Source organism: Meleagris gallopavo, chromosome 22, assembly GCF_905368555.1.
Source record: "Meleagris gallopavo chromosome 22, MGAL_WU_HG_1.1, whole genome shotgun sequence".
NCBI classification, from domain to species: Eukaryota; Metazoa; Chordata; class Aves; order Galliformes; family Phasianidae; genus Meleagris; species Meleagris gallopavo.
The window spans coordinates 13,758,138-13,782,351 of NC_139425.1; the positions used below are offsets into that span (position 1 = coordinate 13,758,138).

General features: G+C 37.7%; 1 protein-coding gene and 1 long non-coding RNA gene across 2 annotated transcripts in view; one reads left to right on the forward strand and one right to left on the reverse strand.

Moving 5' to 3' along the window:
* Positions 1-24,214, reverse strand: part of PTPN1 (protein tyrosine phosphatase non-receptor type 1) — a 43,273-nt gene that overhangs the window by 10,904 nt on the left and 8,155 nt on the right. Inside the window, exons 2-4 of the mRNA XM_085241879.1 lie at positions 5,339-5,429; positions 3,731-3,831; positions 1,429-1,527 (exon numbers count right to left, since the gene is read on the reverse strand). Coding sequence (XP_085098005.1) covers positions 1,429-1,527; positions 3,731-3,831; positions 5,339-5,429 — 291 coding nt within the window. The remainder of the gene's footprint in view (positions 1-1,428; positions 1,528-3,730; positions 3,832-5,338; positions 5,430-24,214) is intronic.
* On the forward strand, positions 1,479-22,388 carry LOC109370793 (uncharacterized). Its single transcript, XR_014887800.1, has 5 exons — positions 1,479-2,251; positions 2,334-2,511; positions 4,339-4,420; positions 10,897-10,998; positions 11,196-22,388. It is a non-coding gene; the product is annotated as an uncharacterized LOC109370793 (long non-coding RNA).

Here is a 24,214-nt window from a genome sequence, read left to right on the forward strand (position 1 = left end):
AGAAACTGCAAATGGCCAGCATCTAATTTCTCTATCAAATGTGCCTGTAAACAGTATTTTGTTGTGCTGCACTGTAGGTCCCCCCACTGCTGTCTGCTCAGCAGGGTTAGCAGCCAGCCCTGAGGGATCATAGTTAACTCATTTTCTTTGAAACCACTGACACTGCAGAGAATAAGTGGGAATGGCTGAAAAGGAAGAAACTATTGAAAACTACAGTTACTGCATCTCTTGAAGATTAAGTTTCACTTGCAACACACACACAGACAAAAAAAAGCAAAACACTCATAATCAAGACTGCAGTTAATAAATACACAACTGATTCCACAAGAAATTTCCTGATTATTGAGAATTCTTTCCTCATTATACAAAACCACACACCAGCCAGTTATCACTGGTAGATACCCAACATACCCACTACACCACTGAAGCATCTTTATACTGACTGCACTCTAACATTTAACTTATAACTGTGCATTTCTGTCAGTTTTTAAAACTGCTTTTTTCTCAGATTTGCACAGATGCCAAGTCCACCTGAGGAGCACAGGACAGCAGCTGTTACCATACAACCAAAGCTCTGAACCCACGGATATAGAATTAGTTCCATGCTTGATGATTCCTGTCTCCACCAACCCCAGAAGGGCTGAGACATTTCCTCTCAAGACAGCAGCTACTCCATGTGCAAGAGGAACCAAGCCTTTTTATCTATCATGTTAGTTACTTAAAATAACCTCTGCTATTTGTTTACCTGTTATTTCCCTTCATCGTCTGTCTGTCCTGTCTAATGTAAACTTCCTAAAAGGTGTGACAGAACTAAATCCATTGCACATGTCATGGCTTAGCAGCTGCTTCTGCATCACTGGCACATCAGTGCTTCACACAGACACCAGGAAAAGCGCTTTTAATTGTACCCCCATTTTCCTCACACCTGAAACATTTATTTTTTTTTTTTATAAAACAGTGACCCTGAAGCATAAACAGTATATGTCGAAGTTAGGTTTAAAAATCTGAGTTCTTACTGTGTGAAGGAAGCTTGGAATCAGGGTGGCCCTATAACTACACTAACGCCATCTCACATTGCTTCTGAATAAACACTTGGTGTATTGGAGGCACAATTTGTATATCAGAAGAACTAGATTTAGATACTCAAGTTAGACGCAGAGACAAAATACTCAATTTTGCAGAGACAGATGGTTTTAACGTCTTATTTCAACCAAATTCAGAAGAAATTAAGACCTGCAGGTACAAACTGGATAGTTTTCTGACTGAAAGACTGATTCACCAGGTAGTTAATCCTAAGCACTATTTGTTAGATAAAATTACTTACAGTCACATTTTTCACCTCTATTACAGTTCTTTTTTTTTTTCTTTCAATTTAATTTAAAGCAAAACATACAGTGAGCACATAGCTAACACCAGATAAATACTCACGGATCCCTTTTCCATCACTCTGTTCAACATGACAACACCACGGCTTTTCTGTTCCCAAACCATCTCCCAGAAGTGACCACAAGTATTTGGCAAAGGTCCCTGCAGAAACAGAATAACCAGAAATAAGCAATATTTTCTGTTAAAATCAGAGCAATGTTTCCCAGTAAAAAGTTACTGCCCTAGGCAATAAATTCAGGCAAGTATCAAGCAACTTCTCAAACTGTAAAAAACAAACAAACAAACAAAAAACAAAACAAAACAAAACAAAAACAGCAGAATGCAGTGATGTAGTTTTAGGTTCCAATTCTCCCATGAAAGGATAGTTAATCTTTTCCCTCTCCACACACATAACAGGAAGAGAGAAGTAGTCTCATTAGTGAGAACTGGGAGTAAAAAATGCTGAGAGAATTTTCTTAGGCGGGCAAATGAAAGTAATGGGGAAATAAATCCTCACTGATTAGGAGCAAAATTAATGTGCATGTTTAATTCTTCTGCAATACTTCACTGTTATTCATGATACTTTACAGTATTATACTCTACTTACAAAACACATTTCCTTATAGTTTCGTCTGTGCTAATTCATTTTGCTGCTCTGTACTCCAAAATCATTTTGAATTTGGGTCAACACAGCCAGCAGCGCTGTGCCTCTCACACTCACTAACCACCACCTTGCTCAAACAGAACAGCTGGCCGAGACCTCAAAAAGCCATTCAAATCCATTAAATACTGGATCAGAAAAAAATCTTTAGTACCACTTAGCTGCACATACAAGTCTACCAGTTCGACTCTGCAATCAGCCTACCTCGTCCTAAACAAGGGAAATGTAAGTTATGTGCACAGAATCATTTTCATATTGAATGCTGCACTGTCTGCTTCTTCATTACAGATTTATCTTTGTTCTCTAGAAAGAAGAAGGAAGAGCTGCTGACCTTTACTTGGAAATATTAATCCCAGTCTACCTTTATCTAAAGCGTGGGAGGAAGAAAAAGTCAAGATTAGAGGCCAGGACTGTCTCCAGGAAACCAAAGGTTTAGGACAAACAGGACTTCTGACACAGTCGCAGCTGTACAATAAGACGACCAGGTACCTTGGTGTTTTTGAAACTGTTACGTAATTGTATAAGTCACAGATTCAGAGAAAGACAGCAAATTTCCCCCCTGCCCATATCTCCATCACTGAAGTCTGTATCATAGCTTTACTTTCTCACTTCAAAGATAAAGATGTCAGCACTGCCCACAGACCTTTTGGTGGTCACGTTCTTAGGATGTACGTTATTTGTGAATGCTATACTAACATCATTTTCAGAAGGACGTGTAACGACAAACAGGTGGTGAAGCATACTGCTATTTGTATGGGAACTGCTGAGTCCCAGCCTGAACCACTGATTGAGCACCTGGGGAAAAGCCCCTGTCAGCACTGGGAGCACAGGTGAAGGCAATTCAGCTGTGTGACCAGAAGGGGTGGAGCCTGGCCACACCTCTCTTAAACCTCATTTAAGGGCTGATTGCAGTGGGGAAGGAGCTCTTTCTGGAGATCCCTCCCTTGTGGAGTCCTTTCTGTGAGCTGAGATCTTCAGAGATGGGTGAGCACCTTTACTTTTCCTGTGAAATGCCATCCTATCTGTGCTGGTCCCTTTGCTGTTACATTCCTGTACCACCCTTCCACCCTGTTAATCTTTCTGATTGTAACACTATTTTAAAGGGAAGGTCAGGTGTTAGCAAATCTCCAGTATATTTCATGTAACTTCTGTCCCCACTCAATCTAACAAATAAGTACCTATGTTATTACATTTAACTGTGTTTCCAACATCTTGAAGTTTATATACGTACGATTCTTCTGTAAATGTGAAATTCTCCCACAAAGTGAAGCACGTTTCTGTTCAGGAACTTTACTTTTAAGATTGTAATAGTTCAAAGGTCCAAAGTCTTTGTGCTGGTCTTCCATGCAGGAGAAATGTGACAGATGTCAACCACATCTTGAGGTTGCTTATAAACCAACATATTGTAAGTGGATTTCTAAAAGTAAATTAACTTCTGTCATAAAGCCAAGGTGGGCCTGAAGTCAGAGACACAATGGTACCAAAATACAAAGTACTGTATGTACAGTACTGACAAAAAGAAGGAAAAACATGCAGCATTTATATAAAGTTGTTCTAAGCACCCAATATGTTTAAACAGACAAGGATACTTATATACACTTAACTAGCTTTAAAATAAACAACAGAAACCTGAGAAACTAAAGAAATTCCTTGAAAAACAACTCCAATCATCCTATATTTCCATTGTGTGTAGACAGCAATTACCTGTGTAAGGATGTAGCTCCTCTGGGCCTCTTCCATTTTTATTAAACTAGCGTTGATATAGTCATTGTCACCTTGATTTAGCTTAATTCGACTGTGGTCAACTGCAGAATAAATCAGAAACACTGGTTGGAATACATGCACAGCCTCACTAGATGTTAGGCTCAAAAAAAGCTGAGTGTTCCTGAAGAATCAGAAGAGCTCAATCACAGAAGTGTTCTCTGGTATCCCCGGAGCTTCAAGTACCACGTATGCACTACAAGAACAGCACTATACCAGAGCAGTGAATGCAAGTCAAGCTCCATCTTCTAGAAATACATTGCCAGAAGGAAGTATTTGCATCTGGTACTCACAATGGTAAGGTGCAAACCAGATCACACTGATACATTCGTACAGTTACTAAGTTACTGTTTTTAAATAAATCTAGTTACATAACTACTTATCTTTTGCAACTTAAACATTAAAAATCAGCTTGTTAAAGGTCTGACTAAGCATATATTGAACAAACAAAAGACTTCTTACTCCACTTTTCCCCAGGCAAGCACAAAGTAATGTCTAGAAATAATAATTAAAGAGTTACAGAAAATGTAATGTTATTGCTCTTTTGTTAGGTCCTATTTGCTCCATATAGAAGAAAAAATGCACACAGGAAAAAACCCACAAAGACAAGGATTTTCACATTTTACAAGAAAGGTGAGCAGATAATAACCTTCAGCCCCTAAAATGTAAGAATTTGCTGGTACACAGTAACACTCTTGTCTTTGAGCAGAATAAAGATAATTGCCCAAAGACAGAACCTACGGAATCATTGTATTTAAAATAGGTACCAGTGCTGCACCTTTAAGGAAGGGTCCTGACTACCACTGTGTAGTGCAGAGAAGCCAGTCAGTTCAGCCAAGTAGTTACTTTCTCTAGTGTCTGCAATAGCACCTCCAAAGTCAGCATGCCAGGCACAGGGAAGTCTGAATGTGGTCGTCTTTGTACATAAAATCATGGATGGAAAGACAGCCTACAATGCTGAACAGAACTGTTGCTGCAGTGCCTTGTACAGAGGACACGTGCTCAAAGACTGGAGTCTCATCAGAATTCAACAGAACATGCAATGACAATCATTTCAGAAGCAGAGGTCTCACACTAAGATTACCACCTCTGCAAACTTCCTTTTCTCTGTATCAAATCTCACTCTCTGTCTCAAGTGGATTTATCTCCAGTGGTCGGACACTTTATGCAAGACTTCTCCATCTTCCAATAGCAACAATTATGCTATACTGACTAAAAGGATGCTCTAGTAAGTGTACTGCAATAGAAAGGATATTTTTACTTTTGTTAATGCTTCTGCCACTATTCTTCCCTAGCATAAGAGAAAACAAGTTCCATTCTTCTGTTTTCTACCCACAGATACAGAATTACTGCATGTTGCTACACGATAATCCTATGAATACAATGGCATCCTGTGCCATCAATCTCATAACTTTATATATAAACAGAAATAATGATCTGGGATCTCTGTGCATCTAACAGAAGTCTTGATCTTACACAGAGCATTTATCTGCCTGAAATAATTAGAGGTCAATTGTCTGTTACAAACAATGGAAAAGCAAATATACTTACAGGGGCTGACATCTCTGTACCTATTTCTGTTTTTGTTTCTGGGATGTTTGGCCACTTTACATGGAAAATCACTGGCCTCGTGCCTGATGTCCTGAAACAAAACAAACAAACAAACAAGTTTAATATATGAATTCATTTAATATCATCCTACCATTAGCTATTTGAAGACAAATAGCCATTTCACTTCATGTTTTATCATAGAATCACGTGATTTGTTTTACCGTGTGACAGTTTTAGACAGTGAACGTTTTAGGATTCAAGTAAAAACTGAGTTTAAATTTATCAGAACACAAGAAAACGCTGCAAACCACTTCCATATGTTACCATTATCAAGAGAATTATCAAATATTCTTTCTGACCGATCAAGAATTAGAAAATATTCGTTATGGTAGAAAAGGTCTGTCTTCCCCTTGGCATCAGATGCATACACACAGAAGTGACATGTCAACATCAACGTGCCGCAACCACGTCTTTCTAAGGCCATGCAGAACTTTATCTAGGCTTAAAAAAAAAATTCAACTCACATGCTCGACTAAAATGTATCTATCATCTAAAGCATACAATTACAGCTTCTTCCAGGTTCTGTCTTTCAGATGTATGTAATAGCTCAACTATCTGAGATGATTTCTGCTGTCCTTGGATATTAGTCCCAGTTGATAAGAAACACATCTTAGCAATGTAAATAAATACTGTTTTAAGCATGCAATTCTTAAAAGCTACAGTACAAGGAACTTTATCATAAAGCTGTCATATTTAACTGAAATTAATGAATACCAAAGGAATGGATTTACTGTAAAACTGATACTTTGATAGCACAATTAGGTTTATGAAATCCTAAGACAGATACCTTGTGCACAAACATTAAATGAATCTGGCCCAGAGGCCATTCAAAAACATAATTATCAACAAATTACAGAGCTCATTTGCCCCCTTTCAGGAAGTGCAATTTATTTTTGTTAAAGACCCCAAGTTAAGCCAAGTTTTATGTTAATTATCTGTGCAGACATGCATGCTGTTGAGCATGGTGTTGATCCACACATCTGTAACCACTGTTAGAAGCAGAGGTTTCTGTGCATAAACATGCAGTACATTTGTAGGGCTGCTGTGATATATAGGTCACCTGCACAGAAAGGCTGGGCACTCCTCTATCAATACTTCCACATCATCTCAGGCTCCAGCTCAAATTGTGGCAAGCTTCCAACATGAGAGCAGAAGGATTTTACACCACCTCAAAATCTAATTGCTGAAACACAGGCCAAACTGGACTGCTTTTCTATTCCTCACAGCTTTGCGGAAAGAATTACTCACAGTGCTAACGATTTGTATTTATTTATTCATTCATTTATTTTGAACTTCCTCTTTTTTGCTTTATTACCCCATTATTCACCAATAATTACAATGTACAGTGAATTTTGCAAATCAAGCAAACAGCTCTATCTTTCATATACCTGCTTGAAATTAGTACAGTATTCTGAAATGGCCCCTCACTGAAATAAGTTCTGACATCAGCTGCTACCTTTTTATAACTTAACACATGGCTGCCAGTAATTCTGCTTATGAAGAATGCTGTCTGGAGAACATGATCTTAACTGCCATAATCTAATATCTAAAACATGAAGTAGCTAAAAGGGCTGTTTTTGTAAATTAATCTCTGACATTAGATTGGGATTCTGTATTCTGCAGGTGTTTATCTTTCCTATATATTGACTGTACAGGATTAATAAGAGATAAAAATAGGGAACTAAGGAAAAATGGCCTTCTAGATCTCTAATCGTATTTCTCACAGAGCCTATGAAGTTAGGAAACCAAAAGGTCAACACTTAAGACCCATGTTAAAATGCAGCAAATTGCAAACCAGAACAAAAAAACCTTAGGAATTATAGCTGTGAATACGGAGTTAATTTGGTAGCAGCACTAGTCTGAAGTATCATTTCGTGGCATTAAGACATCTGAAAAGAACCATCCCCTCTCTAAAATAGGAAACAAATCAAACATTTCATTACAGAAATGAAACGATGCAAAGGAATTCTAATGTAAAAATACTGTACTTAAGTATTCATGTGTACATGCACTTATACACTACTTACTCCCAGCCTCAGAGAGTTCCACAGATTCAGATATGTATTAAAGGATCTCAGACTGGTAATGCATTGCTGAGGGATTAACTAATACCTGGTGGGTTTTTTGTTGTTGTGATGCTACAGTGCCTAAAGGAATAGAAAGAATAAAGGAGGTCGAGGAGATGCAAAACTCCAATAAGCATGTAGAAAATGAAAAGAAAGAAATGACCCACATCCCTTCCAAAAATGGACAGTCCTTAAAAAAATTACATACTCCTGAAGCATGTTGCAAAAAACAGAGATTAAAACAAAAGGGTAGGAGCGAGGGGGGGAAAATGAAGGATCAAGATATTGCAGCAGGCAAGCTGCTGCCTTGTATGAAAAGCCAACTAAGCATATAATGCAATGCAATACCAGTAAAAAAGAAAATCCCAAAGGGCATGTCTGTCTGGATCTCGGTGGTTGAATCCATGCCTGAAAAGATGGGGCATGCTGTTCTCAACAATATGGAATAAAAGTGATTTGAGGTTTTTTGTTGTTTATTTTGGCTACAGCAGTTGGTAGAACATCTAGAATGACAAGAAACATAAGATTCTTTCAGGACATTAAGCTGGCTTTGGTAGAAATCAGATGCCTTCAACAGAAAAGATTATTGGAAAGAAGCATTCTAGTGACAAGTTACAAAAACAACCATGTTACAGGCTTCTCATACGTTTCCCAGAAACCTCTGTTATGGGTTACTTTAGGAGTCAGCTATCAAGTCCGATTAACTACTGATGCGGGGTGGTGGAGGTCTAGTTACAGACTAGAGGATCACCACTTTGGAGAAAGCAGCTTCATTCAGTGCACGGAATTACGCTATGAGTAACCTGAAGCAGGCATGCCACGAGATCTGAAGTTAGTGGATGAATACAGGTATTGATAAGGTTACTTATCACCTTCCTTAATCACGCTCAGTCTCGTTGCAGAGATCCTGTAATTTTAAAAGGACATTTCATTTAAAAAGTTGTGTAGTGTAACACTTCATAAAGATGGACTAAAACCCAAGTCACTTTCACAAGGTCAAATGCTTCTGTTTATGAACACAAGTCATTCCATAACACTCATATCCTGATTTTAAGCCCCATACCCAGTGCAAATACCCCTGAAAACTTCAGAGGTAGAGTGAGGAACTTGGCTGAAGTGCTATTCTTCAAATTGAAAGTTCTCACTGATACGAATAAATGGCAACGACTGGAACATGAAGTACATGAAGTTCATTTGGGCTTTTCAGAAGGCTGGTCTCGGTTGCATTGAATGGGTTCCATTTCGCCTGCCACGAAGGACGCAATGCAAGGATAGCTGAGTTGTTCAGACAGCAGTGATCAGGGAGGCCAGCACATCCTTGCTTGGATAGACGTGCAGCAGAAAGGGCTGCTCCTGGAGGCTCTCGGCCCCTCATCCCAAAGCTTCCTGCTCCAGAATGCTCGACCTTTCCGAAACCTCATGTTAGTAATTCAGTCCATAGCACATAATCCTTTCCTTCCATTCCTCCCAGCCTTCAAAAAATTCCCCTTGACCCCTAACTACTCTACAGTACCAGCAGTCGATTCCCCCTTCATTTTACAGCCACTTTTCCTCAGCCCCGAGCTACTTTTGCCCTATGTAAACCTGAGCATAATACCACTTTTGGACTGCTACCTTTCTCATCTTGTTCAGAAACCTACAGGAGGTTGAGAAAGGAAAGATATACCCCTAAATCTTCCAGTAAGTACTAGGTAAGACGACATGAAGAGGCATTCATGACATCAGTTGTTCAAGCACGTTGCAATTTGCACACATTTGCATGTCAATATTTCAAGAAGAGAAACTGTCATGACCAGTCTGAAGGGCCTTCAGATCCAACAGAAAGCCTTCCTGGGAATTCCACAGCAGGCCTCAATCTGATCACGCTGTTTTGTTACACCATAAATTTTGGAATAGTCTAGACTTCGGGGTAATGATATACTGTCATTTTAACAGCTCTGCTCCGACAGGAAACAGCAGTTGCTAAGATCTCATCACCAGCTACAAAGGCATGCAAAAAATCTATCTACTCAGGCAGTCACATTAAGGAACACAATTCAAAACATGTATAAAAAACCACTTAAACAAAAGAGCAACTTTAGTTTAAGAGCTTAAAAAAGATTTCTTAAAGCCAGCATTAAAGGCTGATTGCAGAATGGGAAAAAAAAACAATTATATGATGCGGCAAAGAGGGCTACAAGAAAAACAGGTACTACTACTAAGGGATCCACAATAAACAGGCACTTTACACAACTGGAAAATGGCTTCATGTCAGTGTTTAAGAGAGCAAATTTAGTCACTGAGAGGCAGTGAACTGACTCCTCAACAAAAGAACCTTGCTAAGACCTAAAGCATATGTAGATCAACAGATAAAAAAGTATATGGAGATCAAATATCTCACACAACTCAGACTGACAAGTAAAACTGGACTTCTGGTATCAGGACATTTGGATGGGTACAAGAAAGGGTGACAGAATTCACAGGTAACAAAAAGGTCATTAGTGTGCATCTGAAGACCAAATAAATAAATGGACGTTTACATCACATAACATCAGTCTTAAGCTGCAGAATTTCAGTCAGATAATTGAAAAAAAAAACACAGATTTTGATATCTTTTCTTTTTTAATCACTTAGTCTCTCCATTTTCTTTTCAAGAAAAATGATGGTAATATTTATTAAGATTTATTAATCTACCTCAACAAAAGCCAGTGGGCTGTACCCCAGCTTCTTTCCAAAGCCAAGTAGCATGGAAAGAGAGAGAGAAAAAGGGACAAGTTTGCTTAAAGTTCAACAACACTACTACGTGAATTAATATATATATATATATATATATATATATATAAAATCACACACTTGCAACCTGGTTTTCCTAGAAAGCCCCTTGCTAATTCAGCACTGTCTGGGCAATCTAGAACAGGTTGCAGCAATGCAACGTAAGCAGTGCTTCTGACACTACAGTCAGCTAGTTGTAGGCATGGAAATAACCCCCTGAGAACATAAACTGGGCATGGTTGTGTTATTAAATCATATCAGCGCGTGGGAAAGTGTACTGATTTCTTCTGTGCCCGCGTTCATTACACCTGCAGATATTACTGATTGCTTCTCACCACCGACTAGCTTCAACATGCTGAAGTAGAAATTTACCAATTATTAAAGTAAATCCTCCAGTTCTTTATTGTACCCACCTCATTGTGGCAGGTAACCAAATACTAAATGCTCAACTAAACTCGTGCATCCAAGCAGCTCCTCAAACTGGGGTAAGTACTTTCAGAAGCAAGAAACTAACAGACTTGTACCATGTGCCAGTTTTAGTAGTATTGTATTTATTTAGTATGTTGTCAAAAGGAATACATCACTGTATTCTGCAAAACTCAATTGTTCAGATTGTCAAATTGCTTCAATGTCATTATCTGCCACGAGTAAAAACTTTTTTCTATTCTGATTTTTTTGAAGGTTGCAGTAGAACTGGGGTAACCAGAGATTGAATACTCACGCTAAGCATTAGACTGACTCTACTACATAGTTAAAGAATTACATGAGACTTCTCGAATTTCAGTAAGTTCAAAACACAGTTTGTCCTTGAAAGTTATGATCCATAACAGAAGAAGTTCAGAGTAGTTGTCAGTAACGCTCCACTTTTGCTGTTTTGTAGCCATGTACTCACTGCCAAAACAGGAAACTGAACTGAGTCAATATAAGAAAATAACTGCAGCTTCCTTCTTCACCACGTCCATCTCTATTTTTTCCCCCAGATATTCAATCCGCGTCAGGAGCACATCTTACACTGCTAGAAGGACAGTGACTTTTGAGAAGATGGAATGGCTTTTTCTTGACAATGGTTGTTTTGCAGAAGAAAAGCTTTGCTATCTTTATCATCAAACAAAGTCAGTGCCAGGAAATAAACCACAGTCCTACTGAAGTGCTAAGAGCTTCTATGTCACTCATCTCCTACAAGAAAAATAATCAGAGAGACAAGATCCAGATCTTGACTTACCCAAACACAGAGGTCTACAGATAAAGACCTTTGATTTAACCTCATCTCAAATAGACTGCTGCATCTGGCAGCCCAGATGTGCACGTAACTCATAGGAATTTAGTCTGTTACAAATCCAGACCTTAATTTGTTTGCAGTATGGGTTTTGTATGCATTTAAAATGTGTAATTTCTGGTCTGTAAGTTATTCCAGGCTTCATTAAGAGACAACCGTGGTTATAAACAGAGTCCTCCTTTCCTAGTTACCCTTTTCATTCCAGCATCTCACAAGCCATCTAGCAGCATTGTATCTTCTACAGACACCCACCACAAAAAAAAACAAACAAAACAAGGTAAAGACTACATGTATAGACTGCAGTCTTCAGTGAGGGTGGAGAGGAAGGAGAGAAAACAAAAACTGTAAGTAGTAGAAGGCTGAGGATGAGAAAAGCTCTTCTCACAGCCAAACTGATGTGCCACAAAACCAAGAGTTTAGACCAGCTACAAGTCACAAACTGGAAGCAAATGGATGAGAGATGCCCTTGGAACCACTGCAGATAGTCTAGTTTCTCAATTGAATCTCTGACTCCATTAAGTCAGAACTGTGGAACGACTTTTTATTTATACTCAGAACACTCTACGACCTTTCAGAGTTACCATGTAGCATTAGTAGTCTCAGTTTGAAAAAACAAGACTTTACTTTGACCAAATTCTTGCATAATGTATTATCACCATCTAACCTTAAAACCAGTGAGCTCATTTGATAGGGAGAAAAAAAAAAAGATAAATATAATTAAAGTTCTCTGGTGTTTGGGTGCCCCTTTTTCTGCAAGGTATACAAAGAGATACAGTAACTTTGAAGGTATCTACATCAATATCACTCCTTGCTTACTGCCTGTTCATCAGTGTGTTGTTAATTCTTCTCGCCATTAGTTGCTGATATTTTAGGGTTTTACTACTTCTTTAAGGTTTGTTTTTTTGTGTGGTTTGGTTTTGCATTGTTGTAAATCAAGAAGTTCCATATTCTCTAACCCTCCCACTAGATTATGCAAAGATTTTCAAACATTTGCTAGACTTTTAAGTATTTAAATTCATTTATATGGCTCTTAGAAAGCAGTCCAGATTAATACACCCATTATAAAATGTACACTGAAAATTAAGGTTCAGTATTAGAAGTTCAATATATAAATCCAGAAAACCTGGCTTGTTTATAAAGCTCAGTGTTCTGTACAGAAAAAACCCACAACACAACAAAAAAAGTCTTTTAAAACGTTTGAGATACGATCATGCTTTTTCTAAACAATTCTGGGGACTCTACTAGAGCAAGGATGGAAGACTTCAAATAAAAGCCAACTAGATTGGCTTGCAGTCCATGCTGCTACTAATAGTTGGCATCAACTTCCAACATCTTTTAATTTACTGTTTGTCATATAATTTCCTTTCTGAAATTCTATTATAAAACCAAGAGTAAAAGCCTCTTTAACAACTATCTAAGAGCAGCTAGCTGACATTACATCTCAGTAACCAATCTTATTTACTAGAGTACAGTAGAAGGCAAGAGCATGTAAACATGGTTTAAATCTGTACGTTTTATCCCAAACTTCTTTGCTACAAGGATAGACAGGCATTTGGTCAAGCTACCAGACAGTGGCTAATTTAGCTTCAGAAAAACTAGAAAAGGACTAGAAAAGGTACTGAAATAAAGACAGAAAGGCAGTAAGGATTCTCATTCTCTGTATGCGCAAACCAACTGCAAGCTTTATCACCATTACAGGAATTACCCTTCTTATTCAGATTTAAATTTCATCTTTAGAAAAACTTTAAGAAAAATAAGAAAGTTTTATTATTTAAAGTCATTTCAAGTGGTATCTAAAGTATCACTCATCCTTTGTTAATATCAGAAGTTTCATGCTGGGCAGAAATCAATATGAGGAAAGTGAATCAGTTCAGCCTGACTTCCTGTAAAATCATTTCAGTACACTGAAACAAGTATATTTAAAATTTTGATGCACAAGATGGTTCCTGTAAATGAACGTGAGCATAGTTCCATTTTACAACTACCATCCTTTCCCTTTACACAGAAAGGACACGTGATTTAATCTACATAGGTATAAGGCATGTGTTCTGCTGCAGGAACAGAAACTTTCCAAAAGTTATCTGAATTCCTGTCAGCTGTATGACAACTTCAGTGAGCAATGAAAATCATTACCAGACCTTCTATGAAGTTGTCTTTTCCTACCTCCTCCAGCTGTCCATTCTGACAAACTTTTTCCTTAATTTTGATAAATACAACAGAAGGCCACCTGTGGGTTTGTGTGCTGTTGGGTTGCAGTCTTCTTTTTGACTGCTTCTAATCATGCCTTTCGTAGAGAAGCCACCCGGCTGGCATCCTTTCATATAAGTAAGACTTACCATATGATTCACTCACATACTTAGAAAAAAGAATATGTGACACTTAATTGAATTACTGGTTCAGAATTTACACTCAGCATGGCACCTGATGACAACAATGAACATTTTTGAACGTTGGGCATTTTTCTTATTAACAAATATTTTCAAAGGCTTCTAAGGTACTAGTATTGCATGTAGTTTGCTCCGAGAGTAATGCCTCCTCCTTTTTACTTCCATGAAAACTCCAAGAGATGCAAATTCTCAGCTACAAAACACTATTTTTCAATGTAGTCATCACCATTAGCTGTGCATTTTCACTAGCAATGAACAGGAGCCTCCATGCTGCACTCGGAAACATCTGCACCAGTGGAGATGACCACTGTCACCATCGCTCAAACGCACCACCCATGCCTCCCTGTGCCAAAATCCACTGGTTGGTCTCCATAAACTTTCAGCAAGCATCAATGAATGTCAATAGGAATGTCTATTTCCCTCATGAGGGAATTCAATTCCTCTCTTTGCTCCATAAGCACTTCCATGTCAGACACCACTCTGTCAGACCGCTCCTCTGCTGCCAGCTGTCACACGGCAACAAAATGTAATGGGACATTGGTGGGAAGGCTCAGCCCCTACTGCCACACCACCAACATCCGCCTCTGACATCACAAAATAGGAGGCATTACTTTCAGAGCAGCCCTCAAACCAATACAGAAAGACTTCATAACCTTTTGCCTAAAGAGAGACTCTGGGTAGCTGTTCAAACTAATATCTGAACTACATTCACTGTCTAAAACTCAGTGGGGGTCACTACGCTCATCTTGTGAGACGTAAGCAAGCTACTACAATGATTAAAGGACCCTGAACACCCACACAAAGATTGTTTTCTGTGGTCTTGATGAATAATACCACACTTGCCAAGTTTCAAAGCAAGGAGCCCCACACATTTAAGGAGCTGAAGTTTATGTATGCCTCGATTAAGTTATTACTGTCTTTTTTTTTTTTTTTAAAGAGACTTCACATTCACTGAGCTACAAACAAAACTGATCTGTGGTATTAGTGTCCTTTCACCTTTTCCTGGAAAGTATGTTGACTAAAAGCCAAACAAACAGCACAGCACATTGACATCATAGACAAACACTGCTGTCATTTTGCTCAGGACAAATATTTTTAAAGAAACAAAATGAAATTGCAAATGTTGATAAAAAAAAAGAAAAAGAAAGAAATGTCAACATTTGTGCATTCATCTTATTAGCAGTTTATACTGTTTGTGAAAACAAGTTTTTACACACTAGTCCTAAAATACCAACCACAAATAAGCTGTGAATGCTGCCTCACAACTAATGATCTTTCCCTTTTCTCCTTAATTGAAACTGATCAAGTAGTATCCATGAAGCACGACGGATTTAAGCTAGGAGCAAGGTGATCAAATGGACTGAATGGACTTATCCACCAAAATGACAAGATTTACAAGTGTCTACAAAATAGAAAAGATCTAAGCACCATTCGGGATGTGTCTACTATCTAGTACAAAATCGTTACCTCTCTTAAATCCAACATTTTGCTTATCCAATAGAAGAAACAAATATTTGCCAGGCTCTTGGGATTGCTATAGTTCCAATTTTCAAGGCAAGCCTAACAAGTCAGAAGAGAAGTTTTCTTAAATAGTCTCCTAGTGGTAAAGAGCTTTCGCTTTTTGGAGACTTTAGTTAGCACTGGAACAATTCCCAGGAGGATATCTGTTTCCTTGAATAAGATCACAATGACTTTTAACCATGGATTCAGCAACTAGAAAGATACTTTCTTTTCCAGTTTTCAGTTTGTTCTGCTGCACTGCATTCTTTTGCAAATGGATAACGAGGTTTAAATAGAAAAAAAACAGTATACCAACTCTCTTGAGCAGTGCCATATCTACATTAAAGTGGTGGCTCAGATAGCAGTAATGAAGACCAAAGACAGTTTACGAATGGTACTACACAACAGGAAATAAGATCCTTTCAGAATTTTTGGTGCTGGGTGCCCAAAACAAATATTGGAAGGTGGGTGGAATTAGAGATGGCTACATAATGTAATTTAATCAAAAGCAAAAAGTGGTCCATTATGAGAGAGAAGAAATACTAAACCTAAAGAGGTCTTAGAGCACAAGATATCTCTGTAAACAGAAAAGCTGAATTTTTACAAGAGCTCCAGAGTTCTGTTCATATTCACTTATCAAACTATCTATAAATACAGCAATGTAACTTTGACCTTATAGAATCTCCTAGAAGCCAGGCGATGAAAGAAGTAATAGGAAAAGCAGGAAATTTCATCCACTCTATGACTTACCACCAATTCATTTTTATTATGCTGTTAACACAGCGTTAGAATTTGCATGCAAAGACAAAAATGGGCAGTGGAAGAACACACTCCACAAGTTCAGTAGAGACTTAAAGCTACAACAATATCCTTTTAGGACTTAAAAAGGAAAACATTTTTTCACATCACTGCTACTGTTCTTTGAATGCTCTAATATTAAGTTTGTTGTTGTTGCTGGCATTACATTCCAAAATAAACATTTATGTCAACTGCAACTGCTGAAACATTAAAGGGTTTCAGCGAGCAAGAAAATACCTTTCAGCTAGAGTACTGATTTTGATCTATCTGATCTCTTCAAACAGCCATTACTGCAGCCACATCTTCCCTCAAGGACTGCAAATATACCAGTTAAGAAAGTCGCCCACTGAAGACCATTAGAAGCCACTTCTTTGTTGCTATTATGGATGCTCCTTGTGTTCTCCAAGCAGATTAGTTTTCATCTGCAATGCTCTAGCTCATTTGGCTTCTAACTTTGGAGCCAACATTTCTCACTACCATTTTAGGAATCCAGCTACTACACTGCAATGCTCTCTCTTTGGTGACAGCTGCATTGGAACAACTATATACTTCTCCTTTCAGAAGGGAGGATACTTCTATAAGCAATCATGCTTTTGTCCTCCCTGGTCCCTAGAGGCAAGGGGAGAAATTTTTAGATTAGCTCCCCTCCCCTTTGCTAGCTTTATTAAAAAAAAAACAAACAAAAACCTGTCAGTGGAAGTGGACGTCGCTCAGCATCATCGGAGCCAGGCCTGGAAATCATGAGTTTCCTTCACGTTTCTGGACAGAAATTATTTCAAAATAGAAAAGTACATCTATATTAACTGTCGATGGCCTGTTTTCCATCATGACACAAAATCAGAAGCAAAAAGAATCAGAACTATTTTCTGGATTTTGTCTAGATTTTATTTTCTTTATTTGAGTTGGTCTGGATGTCTCTTACCATCATGAAAAACAGAAGTGAAAAATATAAAGCTTATGAAAACAGAATTAACTTTAAACTATCAGTTTCAACATCCAACAGTGACTAAACTCAGATCTTACCTGTTGCAATTTAGAAGAGATACAGTAAGTAATCTATTGGTGTTAATAGAAGTAAAAGAGAATTAAAATAGTTTTTTTAAAACTGAATTCTTATCTGGAGTAAAAGTAGCTACGTATGTTTTCAGAAAGCACACTCAGTTAAAGCAAGTTTAGATACCAGCAAACAACATGCTACATTAAAATCAGATTGATATAAAATTAAAGAAAAAAGGCAATATATTTATCCATTAAGTACGTCCACTCCTTACACATACATTCTGAGGAATATATTTTGCTCATCTAGTGATCTTTGCAGAAAGTACCAAAGGAAGCTAACTGGGAAAAAAAAAAAAAAGAAATAATAGTTTAGAATTTAATTTTGAAGTTAATCTTGTCACTATCTCATAGAATTGCAAACACTTAATACGATGTGACTTGTATCAGTACCTTCCAAACTCTTGTACTGCTGCAGTTATTTCTCGAAGTACAAAATGCTAATTACAATGATTTTCAAATCTCTGCACAAAACTCAGAAGTTGTTTTTGTTTGTTTGTTTGTTTGTTTTTTAAACAGGATCTTTACGTTGATTATATTTTAAGGATCAACAGAAAAGCATTTTTAACGCAAACAATAGCATGCAAGAAATTCTCGGAGAAAGAAAATTCTTTTGGAGGGGGGAAAAAGGGAGGAATATGCTGGAGAGATTATATGTAAAGAACTTACAGAAAACAAGTTACTTCACTCCAGGGATCATGCCTTTTCCTCTAAGGAAGCTTTTAGCCCAAACTCATGCAAGTCATAGACGTGATTATAGTGTACCACAGCCCAGATGCTACTAGAAGAGCTTTGTTTTGTCTGTATATCCACAGTTTGTTCTGAGCTAAAAAGTAACATTGTGCTTGGAGTAAAAGTATTGATTGTACTTGTTAATCAGTGGGATAAATATACAATTAATATAATTTTTGAAGGTGGTAACATGGGTACTATTGAGAACTAGAAACATTATAAACTGGCTAAAAATAGTAATTTGAATTCCTAGCTTAGTCAGCTTGGCAGAAACAGCTCTTTCACTGCACCCTCTAATTAGTTTGCATATTATAAGAGTTTCAAAGGTTATTTCCCTCTTAGAAACCTACCAAATTAATCTTCACAGCACAATACTTTTGCCATATTAAATGCAACAGCAACAGTTTATTCAGACTGTAGAGACTTACCACTACTTTTTCTGTAATGTTTCATTTATATAGGTATAAATTCTCATCAAATAAGGTAAAGACAATCTCCTCTCTATCTGGAACATTGAGAAGAGCCTGTCTCAAAAGGAAAAGGTCCAGTTCATAGCTGCTCGCTTGTAAACATATTTGCCTTTTAAAGTGTTCTGAAATCTAATTTTTCAGTAATCACTGCACAAAAGTTTATCTCCTATACCTACTTAGCAGCAATAACATGAAATAGATTCAAACATACTTCTTAAGCACAATGCACCAGAACAGCCAGGAATTTTTATTGTGAGCCCACTGTGTTTTAGAGATAGAGACCAGAATGTTTGTGTTTTAGAGACTTTTGTGTTCAGATGATGGAAGAAATGGTTTAGAAATCAAAGTTATTTTTAGCCAAACTGTACATGTAACATTACCTTGGCTATCCAGCCCAAGTTACTGCTAGGTAATACTCCAAATACATTGCATCACAAAGGTGAGATTTTCAAAATGCCAAGTGTTTCACCGAAGTAAACAGTCAAAACGTCATTGAATTTACTTGGTAAAAGCAGTGGTAGGCCAGTGTTGAGCATGCTTGAATATCAATTATTTGTCATACTGTCAAAGATGTAGGGGAGATTTAGGCTGGACGTTAGGAAACACTACTTCTCAGAAAGAGTCGTCAGGCACTGCAATGGGCTGCCCAGGGAGGTGGTGGAGTCACCGACCCTGGAGGTGTTCAAGAAACATTTGGATTTTGTGTTGAGGGACATGGTTGAGTGAGAACTATTGGTTATAGGTGGATGGTTGGACTGGATGATCTTGTAGGTCTTTTCCAGCCTTGGGGATTCTGTGATGCCACAACTAAAACATAGGAAGCACTACACTTACCAGATTCTTACTCGGCAGAAATAGGTAGATCACTGATGAAAAACGAGAGATGAGAAACAGCATGCATTATCATAGAGAGTTTAAAATAAGCATTTACAAGATAAGCCATATCTAAGCCACTGTGTTTCTGAATTGTGTAAGCATTAAGTCTGTTATTTATTTATGTTGGTGAAGGCTAATTTTTAAATTTACTTTTTTTATAGAGAAAACAAAAAATGGATTAAACCTTTAGAAGGACAAAGCAATACCAGTAAGTGTTTAATATGCAAAGGAAAGGACTTAATTCAAATTCAAGGAAACTTTGTTCAGTTTTGAAACACTAAGCAACCAGTCTCACTTTGCATAAATGATTCTATTCATATTAAGTACTCTGAATATCTAAAAATCTACATAACACTTTCTAATATATTTGCAAAATTTAAGGGAATAAAGCCTCACCGTGAACATGGTGTGGTAAACTATCCTTACGTTTAGAATACCGTGAGACAGACAACAGCTGTATTTCCAAACTTTCTACTAGTTCCATGAAGTTTCTCAAAAGTTATGAGCTCGTATGTAGAGGAAGTACTAAAACACACAAGAAAGGAAGTGGCAGGAATTGTTAAATAGGAAGTTGTGAACTCTACGTTACCTATTTAAAAAAAAGAAAAAAGAAAAAAAGAAATCTACATCTTATTTAATGATAAACTTCATTTCCTTGAAGATGTTTTTATCATATGTTGTTTTACTGGCCTTCTTGAGATGCAATTTTTAAGATTCAAGTGTGAGGGGTATTACTGGCTTCATTACGAGGAATCACTGTTCACTACAAATGATGATCCGTATGCTACAGAAGGCACCAACTCCATAATGTAAGTGGGTTTCCTAGTCTGTTTCTTCCCTACAAATAAGGTACCACTCAAAACCCAGGAGGTTCTAACCTACAGCATAAGAACACTCCATTGAACATTAGTAAGCATGTAGTAAGAACACTAGTAAGGCAACAGTACTGTACTCTTCACGCTATTACCAAAAGCTTTGTACCATTTCTAGCATACTGAAATTCAAGTGTAAAGGGAAAGTACAATTAACAGGATGCACAACGCGTCTTCATGCCCCCATGCGCAGAGGTCAAAGTCAAACTTTGCTTCCAGTGAAGAACCAGCAAGCAGTCAGGCCTTTTAGTACTGAGCTTCCTCCAGCAAGCTACACAAATAGGTATTTGGGAACTCTGAGTAGTGGTTAACAATCACTTGCAGAAAGAAGTTACAAGTAATCCCTTTCTTAAACTAATTTCAAGAAAGACTTCTGGACTGAAATTTGAAGACATACTGGATTACAAATTTGAATGAACAATTTGTTAAACAGATATCAAATGAAACATTTCTGTTGCTATTATATTATTATAATCACAGATGCCCACTTCACTGTACTTTGAATATTCAAAATTAGAAAGGAAAATTTCAGTGATGATTAAAAGCATACTGAAATCACCAAATGGTGCAATCTACAAGTTGCCAAGCTACTGCAGTGCACACAAAAACCTGTTGAGAACAAACAGTACTTCTGAAAACAGATGTTAGATAAAGCAGAGTTAGGATACTCCCATTTTCTCACAAGCTGTCAAATATGTGCTTAGGACCAAAAAAGAGCTAAACTAGTTTTACTTTACAGCTTGCAGCTTTCTAAACCTGAGACAACCAGCTCATTGGACCAAATGGGTCTACGGACCAAACGCAGCTTTTGGCGTAAGCCAAATACTGATGCCATATCCCATCCTCACAAACAAAAGTTTATACATTTGTTTACCTGACTATATGGCTGCCGGGTCATGTAAGGGCTGGACAGATCACGTGCCACGTGCACAAGCCCACGGGTTGGTAGCAGGGACAGAACAGACTGTACAGCCTTCACCTGGCTCCAGGGCAGAATGGCTGGGCACCTCTGCTCTATGTAAAGGTTCAGCAGAAGAAGCTGCACTTAGAGTTGACTGTTTACACAACTATTTCCAGAGTAGTAAACTGTTCTAAGAAAAAAAGAGAAAAATCAATACCTTTTTTTGAAAGAGAAACCCTTCAATGCCAACAGTATAGATGTCACATTCAGTGAACTCACAAGAAGACACCCTGATTGAAAATGGATCTAGGAGCACTTTGCTTTGCTAGCTGCCCTTCAAGCACAAATCAAAATGTACATTGTTTTCAGTTACAGTGGATATTGATATTACTTTTTACTGAAAATAAGCCTAGCTTCCAATGTGTGTTAGCAATTGGTCCTCACAAAGGAAGGTTAAATAAAATTATGTCTCCAGAACAAACAGCGTATAAGAAAATCTATCGATAAAAAGCCTGACAAATTCCCGTGGAAAGATAGAATCCTTCCATTAATTCAAAGCAAGGCATACCTTAATGCTAAACCTCATTCTATACCTTATTATTTCTCCATGTTGCAAAGTAATACCTTAAGACAATGACAGAAGCAATCCTGCATTACTAATGACTGCTGTAATTGTCACTGCACTGTGAGAGAGCTTACACCTCCAGTCAGGCAGGTTGTCTTCTCCCCATCTGAAAGCAACTGAGAGTTTAAAACAGCATCAGTGTTAAGCAGGCACTCCATAGAATCAAGATGAATGTCCATACAGATGATAATGCAGGAGGGATTAGCACTCTGCACTCCAGTATATGAAAAAGTCTGCAGAACAAGACAAGCTGGGACTTCAAAGAACTATTTCATATTCCCCATGCTAATGAAACAGATTGCATGCATCAGACAAGATAAACAACATTTTGCCTCTTCATGCGTCTACTGTTACTGCAAGTTTAGAGTAATTCACTCAGGGAACGCCAAATTATTCAAAGCCATACAACTATTGCAACTGCCATCTCCACCATTACAGCATCCTCTCTGGAACTGCACAACTCTTATGACTTCCTTTCCTCCTCTCTCACAGTCCAGACCTCTGTGCTGTACCCAGCCCACCGTGCCTATAGCCCAACCAGACTCCTGCTCCTAGCCTCCTGTAAGCCACTGGCATCTTTGTAATTTGGTGGCTATCTAAAACCTGTTTGCATTCTTAGCATACATCTGAAACAGTAACAGAAAGAATAAAAAAAAAAACAAAAAAAAAAAACTTTCAAACATCTTAAAACAAATAAACAAACAAACTTTACCCCATTAAAATCTTTTCTGCCCCCAGCCCCCAACAAAAGACCATTATCTAAAAGTTTCCGAGCACTGGTTCACAAATAAAGGTTACTGACTATTAGGATCACACTCAAGTACCTCCTACTGCATCAACAATACTCTGGGCAGGCATTTTTACAATAATGGATTATTTTTCTTAAACCACTCAGAGACAGAAATTTGCATAAGGAGATGCTTTTACCTGGAGAACACATTGTTAGAAAATACTTTAGTGTAAAGAAGCCTCTGAGGTCTTTTGTTGATTTTCTTTCTTAAAATGTATAATGTATAATGTATAAATGTAAATGTATAAATTTATTATTAAAATGTATAAATTATTAAAATGTATATATATTTATTATTAAAATGTATAAATTTATTATTATTGTAAAATAAAATTTGAGTGTTTGCTCCTAACTAGAAGCAATATTAAAGTAATTCAGCTACTCTTAAAAAGCAATAAGCACATAACAGTAGGCACATAAGATTTTTGTCACCCCAAAGCCCCACTGTGAAGTCAGCAAAATTACAAGGAATTTCCTGCTGTTAGTCAGCATCAGAAAAGCAGCCTGTATGCTACACTGTATGGTAAAACTTACAAGCAGGACAGACTGAGTTCCAAACCGAGGTTCTGAATGGTAAATCTGACACAAATTATCTGATATTTGTCATTAGTTTCTTGTTTATCAGTTAGTAATAGCCATAAAATCTTTCTGCTCTGCCTGCTTCTTAACAAGCTTTAAAAAGCCTGTTGTAAGATTAGACCTCTCCACTAATGCTCTGATGTTGGCTAATAAATCCAGCAACTTAGCAGCTGTAAAGATTTCACAATTTTCAACCTCTTGTTTCAATCTTTCTTCTCTACTGAAAACAAGACAACTTTGAGGGACACGGTGAGCAACCATGCTCCAGAACCCTGAGCACCAAGCCTGTTTCCAGTGAGAACAAGCAACTTCCCTTCAAATGAGGCACCTGGTTTAAGGGAAATTACTGATCAGCTGTCTGTGTAGAATTGCTTACTACCAAATGAAACAGCCAGCCTCCTCAACTCAATATCGTATTTCTCAGTACATTACTGATTTAATGAGAGCTAGTGTAATCTGCAAGGATAAAATGACGGGGTTGTTTCTTTGCTACATGTATCGTCCTTCATTATTTACAAGTTTTAAAACACCAGAAGGGCAGAACTGCTCTTGTCATGGAAATTCTGGGCCAATTCTGAGAAAATACCAATGCTGGGAATGAAAACATAGTACAAGTTGGAGCAAGATTCCTCCTCATCATGCTGCAGGTGCTGCTGGGCACTGCACAGCTCCTGGTGGGCAACTGCAATCATAAGGTGAACACAGTCCTTGCCAGAAGTGTAAAAAAAATATGACAATTATCTCTTTTCAATTTAATTAAACTGTAAAAGTATTACACCGAGACATTTTCTGGCATTAGGTAGCTGTTTACTCTGTCATTCCATGCTGGTTAAAACTCTCAATTTTTCTTTCATTTCTGGAAATATTCAAAAATTATCCAGAATGTGTGGATACTGATTTTGGCTGTTAATAAGCCACCCAGTACTTTTTTGGTTCTCATTCTTGCTCCAGTGATCTACCCTACTACAACCAGCTGCAGTGACTGCACAGAAGACATTGGGAGAAAAGTAGCAGCAGAATGGAATCAAGATTTGAACTGGTATGGCTTATTTTTCCAGTCAGATGAAGGAAGCACACTCTTCCTTAGTCAAAGGAATTTTATTTTAAAATAGATTTCATATTTTACTTCCTGCGATC